This window comes from Xenopus tropicalis, chromosome 7 (genome assembly GCF_000004195.4).
Source record: "Xenopus tropicalis strain Nigerian chromosome 7, UCB_Xtro_10.0, whole genome shotgun sequence".
Lineage (NCBI taxonomy): Eukaryota > Metazoa > Chordata > Amphibia > Anura > Pipidae > Xenopus > Xenopus tropicalis.
In genome coordinates, this window is record NC_030683.2 from 39800393 (window position 1) to 39811394 (window position 11002).

An 11002-nucleotide genomic window follows, 5' to 3' on the forward strand; every position below is an offset into this window, starting at 1 on the left:
AGGTATAAGGACAGGGCTGAGCTGCACCTCCTGACCCTGAGCATTGGATTTTGCACAAAGAGCAGCAACCCCGTGAGTGCATGTGCTCTCTATGTAAGCACTAAGGGGTGCTCTCTTGTGCCCTAGGAGTTTGTAAATAAGCCTTGCATGTTCAGAAATATAGTGGATAAAATACTAATAAGGATATAGTGGTGCTAATATAGCATACAATCACACAATTTTGGTTCCAAATCATTTTTCTGGTGAGAAAAAAAATTAAAAATGTTATCAAATTTTGATAAATCTGCCCCGAGTTTTTGCATACCATTGCATACACAGCTGGGTGTGCCATAGGCTTCAGGGTAGGGCAGAGTGGGCATTTCTGTCACAGTGGTCCTTAGGAGGGGGTGGTAAAAGTACAAAAGACATATTATACTGTTCAGATTGTGGAATTCTATACATATCAGGGATGTCCACTCTTCTGTTTGAGCTGTTGTAAAAACTCAGCATCCCACTGAAAACTGAAGGCAGTAGAGAGGATTCTGGGAGTTGTATTAAATTACGGCTTGAGTGTCACTGGCTGGGTATTCCTCAATGTATTTTTTTTCTCCTAGATTGGGTTCCCAGCTTTTCTGCAGTGCCTGTGGCCCCCACATCTCTAATTTCGGCCCTGTTGGAAAGAGTTAAGCAGCTCCCTGGGAAAGAATGCCACTGCAGGCCTGAAAAGAGCTTTTCTGCTTGTTAAAACAATAGTACAAAGGTCAGGCTTGCAATGTGCGCTACTGGCTAATTTGCAATTCAATCTCCCGGTTCATTTTATGTCACAATTTAAGACATGCAAAAGATTTTTAATTTACTGTGTAATTTAATCAGCTAATTTGTTTGGGGCCTAACATTAAAATCCACTTAAGACTCTTAAGGATGACAAATAATTGGTTTATATTTCAAAATATGGTTCCCTTCAAGATCTGTTTGAAGATTTGATTCTCAGAAAATAATGTTTTAAACTATAAATTGTGTCATTGAAGAGTCTATTGTCTGTCTTAAAGTTCATATTATTATAGTATGTTTAAATGTAATATTTAAGAACAATATTGAATTTAAGGGCTAAAGTATTACAGCCCCCTAATCTTCACTTACCTTTTATATTCCTTCACTGTATCCCTCCTATTTTTACACTTGTGGTTCGTAGGCCATACTGGGTGCACTGCCTGAGCATCTAGGACACTAGTTGCATAAAGTATCCTGTGTCAGGTTGTAGCACCTTGGAAGATCTGTGGGAACAGGCGGGTTCTATCTTGTACGTCATTATCATATATGTCATAGAGCTGCTGGCCATGGGAACCTATACAACAGCCCTCTGGTATAAGAGGAACTAAAATAATTGATTATATTAGAAAGTCATGGGTACATATTTTATGTAATAAGATTAGAATAAAAAATATTAAAAGGAACAACTTCATGTCTTAACTAAGATTTTATGTTTTGCGCCTTCATATCTTAAGTTGGGTACTATGTGTCGCATAGCAGCTGTATTTGATTGGTCGTATTTGAGTGTGATTGCTATTACACTTATGAGGAAACACAACCTGAAGGTAAACAGGAGATGTCCTGCTATGAGCTGATTAGTGTGTCTGTGCAATGTTATTGGCATGTAAGGGGACAGTGTACATCTATTTGCGTCTTTGTATAAAATGAGCATAATAAATGGGACTTGTGTTGAAAATGCATTCTTCCTATTCTCATCTCTGTTTTCCTAATTCTTTCCTATTTTAAAGCACTCACTGATCATTGTTTTGTTTTAATTTTTTCTTCCTCTGTATCAACAAACCCCTTTCCTTTCCCAACCACATGCCATATCAGGATTTTCCTCCTCCTGCAGTTGCTTACAAGAACCAGGAAGATGAATATAAAGCTCTCTGTTTCAGTCTTTGTCCTGTTTAGTGCAAGAATTAAAAAACAGATTTTTTTCTTACAACAGCCAATAGTATGTCCTTTCTTAATCATTAGCAGCTTAAGAGTAGCTAATTTCAGCTACTTTCTAGCATGAAGCTCTATCCCCTTTTTTCTGAGCTCTCCTTCCATCTTTGACTGTAAATATGCCCACTGCACATGCTTACTGTCGCTTCTCCAATGGAAATCAGAGGCATGTACAGTAGGCACCTCTTTGACCATTTTTACAGCCAAAGAGAGGAAAGATCAGAAAAGAAAAGGGGGCGGAGCATCAAGCTAGACCAGGAAGTAGCTAAAAGAACTTTAGTTGTGCTGCTTGTGATTTAGAAACAAAATAAAAACTGAATGCAGGGAGAAAGGTATGTTGTGCTGAACACTTTAAAGTAATTTTAGACATAGACAAAGTTCACACATTAGGTGCTCTGTCATCACTATAATTACAAATCCTAAAGTTTTGGTCACTGTATTACTGTTTTCAAATTGTTTTAACTATACACAGTATATGCCACTGAAATGGTTGTGTACTCTAAAGAACTGTTGATTTTGTTCAAAATCCTAAAGTTTTGGTCACTTCAGTGTATTACTATTTTCAAATTGTTTTCATTATATGTATGCCACTGAAATGCTTGTGTACTCTAACAAAGAACTGTTTATTTTGTTCAGCTTTTCACTTCCACCCATGTATGAAATATATAGACACAGTATGTGCCAAATAGTGGCAAGTGGGAGTATCGTTTTATTGTAATGGGTCATATTGTGACACAGTGTTCCATTTTGTATGTTACATGCCTTGCATTATTATGCTAATTGGATACACTCCAGCAATTAACACCCTGGTAGCTCATTAGCATGACTAATGTACACACGTCTTATTTGCTTTTTTGATGTATTAGATCAGCTTCTTAAGATTGCACGCTGTGAGAGATATTAATCTGCTTAATAGCAAATAAAAAAGAAAACAATGAGCAATTTTATATGAAGTTTGTTTCTGGCATAAAAATTGTCCTTTTTATGCAATTCAGAAAAGCAGTGTAAGAAGTATAAAGCACAGTAAGCGTTTCATCTGCGAAACTGCTGAATACTGAGAGGATGAAGTGGCTGATCTACCAGTTATCCTAGGGTTGAGAATATTTTTTATTATCATAATAAGAGCATACATATGAAGAAATTAAACTGGGGTACATGGAATACATGGTTTAGTTTAAAGCAAATGATGTTTTTAATGGATTAATAAAGCCAATTTTTTTCAAGTGGATATCCTTGCTGTCTAATGCGTTTGGAGCCGTCTTTTGATTTATGGTAAAGCAATTGATACCTAAGCATTTGGAGCAGTAACAGTATTACACATATACATATATATTATATTATATATTACACAAATTGTGTAAACAATTTCTGGTACTGCCTCGAAATGATAGAGAATGTCTAATTTTCCAATAAAAGTGTAAGCCTCCAGATTTTATGTGATTGCTTGGGCAAACCCCATAATGAGGCTCCAGCCAGTGGGTTTCCCTGTAAAATAAGAATTTGAAATGTATTTATTGGTTTAAACACACCTTTTAGTTAAGCCTGCAGTATATAAAGGGGCCTATTCATTAAAGCACGAATTTTCACCAATTAAAAGCACGACTGGAAAAAAATTTGGAGTAACCACGATAATTTCTGATTTGCAAAAATTATTTTCTTGGTCGTTCGAAAATATTGTGGTTGCGATCCAAAGTCCCAGAAATTTTCATATCTGAACGATCGTAAACGGCTCAAAAACCTTTCTGGCTTTGAAACTTCAATGCATTATTTTGGAAGCCTTCCATAGGATTTAATAGCACTCCGCAGCTCCAACCTGCCCAAAAGATAGTCACGATCCCAAAGCTTGAATGAATTCCAAAATGGTTGTAGACTTTTTTGTGCAAATTAGTGCAAAACGCGAAAAAGTTGCGTAATTGTAACGATATTATCGTGGTTGATACAAGAAGTTCTAAAAATTAGAAAAAATGCTAATTTTTCATGCTTTAATGAATTGGTCTCAAAGTGTTTGTCTGGGAGGGGAAATTTCATCTCTATCTTTGGTTTTGTGTTTTGCCCAACACTAGATATAAAAATATAAAGGAGGACAAAAAGAAATGGCATGCCTAGCACAGTAAAAATTTTTGACCATGCCCATTCTTGCAACCACACCCTCTAAATACCACTCCCATTTTTGAAAAATTTGGCAGGTTATTTAAAGTTTGAAAACAAACTCTGTGGGAAGTGCAAAATAATTCACCTGGTTCAGAAGATAATAAGGGGCCCATTCACTAAACAATTTTGAGATAATTTCGTGTATGGGAAAAGTTCGTTAAAATTCCACAAGTTTTTCTCAGTTTTCGTTAAATTTCCACAAATAAAACGTATTTTGCGCAAAGACTACGAAAATTCTGGAATTCTTTAAAGCTTTGGTTAAACTTTCCTCGAGACTATCTTTTTGCCAGGTTTGATCTGTCGAGTACCATTGAGTCCTATGGAAGGCTTTCATAGCCAGACATGGAAGGCATCAAAACCAGAAAGGTTTTGGTGGCTTAAAGAACTTTTCAGCACGAAAATATTGTGACTTTCGGAACGCAATTCGTACGAACGATAAAAGCATTTTCGTGACATTTTCGAATTTCGGAAATTATCGTGGTTACACCACATTTTTACCATATCGTGTTTTAAGCCCAGAAACAAATCAGATTCTAGTAAATGTGCTGCTAAAACTTTCATTTCGATGCATGTGAAGTATTCCCTTATATAAAGTCAAATAGTGAAAGTGCAGTGCAGATTGCCTACTCACCAGATGTGGGGGATATAAGCCAAATAAATACATGAAGTCTCCAAAAGCATTCAGGATAAAAACAGGAATACTGGATAGTGAAATAAGTATTTTTTAGTAGAAAAAAAAATCCCAATTGGGTATACTCTCAAACATAATAAATAACGTTGTACAAGTAGTCATTCAAGCAGAAGTTCCAGTTTTCCCTACGCATTTCACGTGGTACGCCACGCTCCCCCAGGAAATCAAAGGGAAATGAGGGACTTTTCAATAAGAACTCGGGACTGTGGGCTGAGCTGTTAAAATCGGGACTGTCTTGTGAAAATCAGGACATTTGGGAGGTATGAATGATCTATTACTCTTTACATCACCAAGCTTATTAGTATGCTTCGAGAAACCTGCATCTGATTTACCAAAGAAAGTGAAAAAGTTAAGTAAGCTTTACGGAATAAAATAATCACTTTTATTGTATTTGAGTTAAATTTTTACGAAAGCCTTGACATCGTTCTTTTTCATATTTCATATAATTTATTTGTTCTGTGCATCCAGTCACTTTTTATATATATACATATATAGTGTTAAAGGGGTTGTCCATTGCTAAATTAACTTTTAGTATGACATAGACAAACATATTCTAAGGTAATTTGCAATTCGTTTAAATTTTTTTTGTGACTTTTCAGTTATTTAGTTTTTTATTCAGTAGCTCTCCAGTTTGGAATTTCAGCAGCTATATAATAAAATACTAGCTCTTTGGCTGAGTGGGTAAGGGACCACCATTTGAAAGCTGGAAGGATGTAGAAGATAATTAAAAAAAAAAAAAAAAAAATGAAGACCAGTTGCTAGTATGCCAGAAGATACCAATGTGAACCACCCTTTTAAAGGAAATGTAACCACTAACCCCACCCCCCCCCAGTAACTTTATAAATTGTGGGCCAAGATAAGGTATTTTGGGATGTTTTGTTGTCCATGAATTTGACTTGGGCAGCAAAACAGCCCATCAGTTATTGCCCTTAATGCCCATTTTTATCTGACTGGCAGCTTATTGGCATATATGATACCAAACTACTGACTACCTTAATATACAGTATATGTAATTGAGAATCACTTTGAGCGGTAAACTTACATCTCATTAAGTAAGGACTACACTGGGCTGTGGAGTTGTATATTTCCAGATGGGTCTGTCCTGCACTGAATCTCTTATGTTGAAGAAATAACACAAAACTATTTAAGCTTGTAGAAAACAAAGTGATACAATTATGGGGTAACAATATCCTTAAGAGTAAGTTCTTTCTTTGGCTAAAAATGGATTGCAATTGTGGTCAAGAGAGACCAAGAAGGGCCACTTTGGGCATCGCCAAACAAAATAGTTGTCCCTATATCACCCCTATGACAAACGCAATTGGCCATTTGAAAGCAACGCTAGATTTTAGGTATTGCTTTGCCTGCCCAGGTACTAGGGGGCCAAGATTTTGCAGCATAATAAAAAAAAAAAAAAAAATTAGAAAACTGCTGTCCAGACGTGAAATTCATTGGGCTCCCTGCAGCAGCCTTCTATGTCCTCTAGATAGCAGCCCTATTGTTTTCTAAAGGATTACTTTTCTTAAGCTAAATTAAATAGTAGAGTCCTGACCACAAACATGCTTGTATTTTCATTAGAGAGAACATGTTTTTTATGTTTGTATTTTATATATTTATTTACGTATTACTTTGTAGCCCAAGAATATCCAAGATCATGTCTAAATTTCCAATAAAAGGAGGTCTGTATAACCCAGATTTCACCAGGTTGTGGATTATGAACTAGTGGAACAAAAACAATGGTAATGCTAGTAGTCATGAGAATTGTGAATGAACCCTTCTGAATGGAAGAATTATAGCCAAGGAAACCAGTTACACTCAAGCCCTCCCTGTATTCTCTCTATTCAGGAGTCTGCCTGCTGGAAGTGGTTGATTTTAATCTTCAGAACTATTGTCACTGAAATAAAGCACTTCATTTCATGCTGTCATTTTAACACACAATCAGAGGAACATAATGTTTAAATATATTTTAAAAACAATGCAAATAAACAGATTGCATGTGTTTTTTTACTTTGCAAACATACATTTATGTTTTATATTTCATAATCTTGTACACAAGAGAATCTTTAATTAAAGCTTACCTTGCAGACTTACAGTATGCATTTGTACTTATAAATTTCAGATATTTTGGGCTGCATGTTCCAAACTAATGGAGCATAATTTAAAACTAGTTGCTCTCAGAACATGAGGCTCATTCAACAGGACACATAGCAACTAACTTAATGAACTTTTTTAAAGCCATCTGCCAGTATAACAATTAAAACAAAAATTTGATAGGTTGCCATGAGTTAACTAGAGGTTTTGTAGGCAGCACACTTAAGGGCTCTGGCACACGGGGAGATTAGTCGCCCGCGACAAATCTCCCTTGTCACGGGCGACTAATCTCCCCGAACTACCATCCCACCGGCGATCACTAGGAGCAACATTAAAGGGTAGCTTGAGCAACATGTTGTTTGATCCCCACTGGTTGGGAATCACTAGACTACACTCATGGAAAGGCTAAAAGTATCCGTGAACGAAACAGTGTCCATTGCAGCATTTCTCAGGAATATGCATAAAAGCAAACATGAAAGATTCTTTAGCAAATCGATGTTTTTTTTTTAATAGAATGATTTATTGAAATCATTCCTTATATTATACAATGTATACAACATATGTTGTGAGTGGGAGAGGGGTGGCTTATATTACCTGCCTGCTTTAAAACAGCCTGATCTGATTGGTACTTTAACAAATGAATCCAAAATACTATTCTCTATGGTATATTTAATGGTAGCAATTAATAAATTAAAAACAGTTGTATTTAATGATGTAAACCCACATCATGATATTATTATTCCAATGTATTTTTTTTCCTAGATAATTTCCCTGAAAAGGTGGGGACCCGAAACCAGAATGCAACCTCATCAAACCTCAGTCGCAAAAAAGTCAAAAAGGGTAATGTGGTACCCCACCCAGACCTTTGGGTATCTTTATTTCCTTTTTTTATAATCTGTCAAATAATTAAATGTTTTGTGTGGTTTTTAGTTACAATACATCATGACAAAATTATGTAATTTTACTATGTGTGAGTTGTTATTTTAGTTTATTTCTCACTTTATTAGTTAGGCCTGTCAGGGAACGAATAGAACCAACAAACATGAGGCCAGAACATTTGGAAAGGGGGAGCTTGGGAGTTAACAGTAACCATAACTGAATTCCTCCAACTCATAAAACATCGGCTTCTTGGTAACAGCCTCTGAACACAAAGTTACTCTCCTGTAAATTACACTAAACACTTCAGCCATGAGATTACATAAATTAATTCATATTGATGCTTACCAGAAAGTTATTTATGTCAGAAGTAAGTCAGTGGCCAATTTATCTGGCTAAAAGTGAACATTAGCAGTATTTTACTGCCGATGCTTTTGTGCTTTGGGTCCATTGTTTGGAAACTGATCATTTTCCTGTGGAGGGTTTCAGTTACTATTGGCAAAATAACATTAACATTCTGCAAAATTCTCAAGAGCAGTTATCATGGAAGTAGGTCATTTAGTGATAATCTATTATTTTAGTGGCTTATTCTTAAAAATTGTCATTTAATGAAACATTCAATAAAACCTTGCCAGTCCCTGTTTAATGCAAATATATGAGAACAGAGTCGCCCATGATTTCTGTAGCAAGTCTTGTTTTGTAAAGTTACCATGTGTGGGTTTTCCATTGTTAAACTTGCAAAAGTTATTGTGAATGTGCTCCATTTAGGGCAATGACACAATAGGCAACTAGTCACCAGTGTGGAAACATATGGAGATGAGTCGACGGTGATAGAGGTGATCTATTGCAGGGCGACTAATTGCCTAGTGTGTCTTTGTAATCCTTTTTGCTTTCTTTTTCTTTTTGTTCTTTGACTTACTGTTTTATAAAACTAAAGATGTATCCAGAAGAATGTTCTTATGGACTTAGTTATAAATAGACAATGTTGGGCTCCTCAAGATCTACTGATAGATCACAATCTATATTTGGCAACCCCCTATTAGAATAATATATAGTATTTAATCAGAATCAGAGATTGTATATATACAGCCTGATCCTTTAGTACTTCTCCATATCTAGAGAAAACAAAGTTGTTGGTTATATTTTATCAGGGCTTTCCAAACTTTTATCCAACCAAATCTTGATAAAAGTGTTGAAAATAAACTATGGTTTAAAAAAATCATTATTCATGGCTGGGTAGAATAGCCTCAGTAAAAATGGACTCTCTCCCTAGGCTGCTCTACTACATCAAAACGCTACCAGTACAAGTCCCCCTTTCCATACTCAAAATGATACAAAAGAGAATAACAAAATTTATTTGTGGCTCCAAATCACATAGAATTACCCACAAAATCTTAAACACCCCCACCTCGCGCGGGGGTTTGGGTGCCCCTGATGTACACAAATATTACTTAGAGGCTCATTTACACCAAGCTGCGCATGGTCAAAGCGAGCAGAGTGTGGGAAGTAGGTGGCTCTGGAAAAGGACAATGTAACATCATACAATATTTCTTGTTATGGAACACACATATACCTTCTGACATAAAAGGACTCTCTCAATATGGAATATGTAGATAGTCTTTATAACGTCACTCAGAAACCATATAGACTAACCCCAGTGTTTGGAAATCCAATTCCTCCGGGCATTGCCAAATCTTACTCTACAGTCTGGAAAACCACATCCCTACTATGATGCAAGAACTCGCAAAATGTACACATTACAGGATCTCCAGACAAAATTTGGCATTGCCAATACCTTATTTTATCAATAAAATCAGATCCGTCACTTTGTCCAGCAATTGGGAGGAACCCAACTACCACTGGAACGCTATCCATTTGATGCAATTGTTGCCACCTGAACTTCCAGAAGTGGCCTTTTCTTTCTATATATAGCTTGCTTAATACCTCCCCAGAGGAGAGCTTTGCTAAGCATGGATATACGATTAAATGGGAACAAATTATAGAAAAAGAATTACCACTCTCCACATGAACTGAGATATGGGATCTTAGAAATGCTTCAGTTTGTGTCATACATAAGGAAACAAGTTATAAAATTCTAATGCACTGTTACATGACTCCCACAAGGCTCCATGCCATATACCCAAATACTTCCTCCACATGTTGGAGGCAATGTGGACAAGAAGGCACAATAGACTATATATTTTGGAATTGCCCTGTTATAAGTGGCTACTGGAGAACTGTACTATCTTTCTAAGAACTGCTACTGGGGAGAAACCTGCAGCTGGACCCTCCCATTCTCAAAACTCAAAAATCATGTCCAGAAACTGGCTAACTTAATACTAACTGCAGCCTAATGGCTACTTGCCCGGAACTGGAAGAAACCAACAAAAACAGAACCAGAAACTGCAATTCAGGACATCCGCCGCACGGAATATTTAGCAGCCCTTCACCAATCACAAACTTTAACAAAGTTTGTTTATTATGGGACTTGTTATAGCCACCAATCAGACAATCGACTGCTGCAGACCGCCCACCTTAAATGGAGAAATACCTTATCAGTCCCAAACATGTAGGATTAATTTAGCTGGAGCTAATGCCCTCCTCAACAGGACTATCTTTGATAAAGCAAAAACTGACCCCGGGCTCAAATAAAACCTTTAATATTTTGTTTATGCCTTTGTTCTTTCCTTCTCCTTTCTTTTTTTTTTGCACCTTCTTTCTTTATTTATTCTTTATTCCAGCAATCTAGAGAATTGTGATATGATGTTTAACTTGCTATAAAATATAAAAAAAAGAAAAAAAAAGCATTATTTAATTTAGTTCAGTAAGCTATTTAAATGGCTGGCCCCTTAAATTCTGAAAAAAAAAAATCCATAGTCAGCAACAAAATGTATTGTAGGTTATGAGACAGTTTGTGTGGCAAAGACTGACTCAGCAAGACTGGATGAATATAGTCACCAACTAAAGAAGAATGCTTCAGTGTTCATAAAATCAGTCTATAATTGAATTAAATGGTTTCAATCATTGGTTCTCCTTGGCTCCAGGAAGTAATTTGTGAACTTGAAAGATTTTATAAGAAGGGAGATAAATGAGAACACAGGGTGTATACAATAGGCCCTGAATTACTGTTACAATTTACACTTAATGCTTTTATTATTTGATGATTTTTTTTTTTAATTATTTTAAAAACAGGAAACAGTATTGCTTTAAAGGGGAATTAACCATTTAGATTTTAAA

At 36.0% G+C, this 11002-nt stretch overlaps 1 protein-coding gene across 1 annotated transcript in view; it reads left to right on the forward strand.

The window, feature by feature from the left end:
• The window catches only part of LOC100216241 (uncharacterized), a 49550-nt gene extending 38991 nt beyond the window's left edge, over nt 1-10559 (forward strand). Inside the window, exon 3 of the mRNA NM_001142208.1 lies at nt 7652-10559. Within this exon, the coding sequence (NP_001135680.1) occupies nt 7652-7848 (197 nt within the window). The 3' untranslated portion in view covers nt 7849-10559. The remainder of the gene's footprint in view (nt 1-7651) is intronic.
• The last annotated feature ends 443 nt before the right edge of the window (nt 10560-11002 follow it).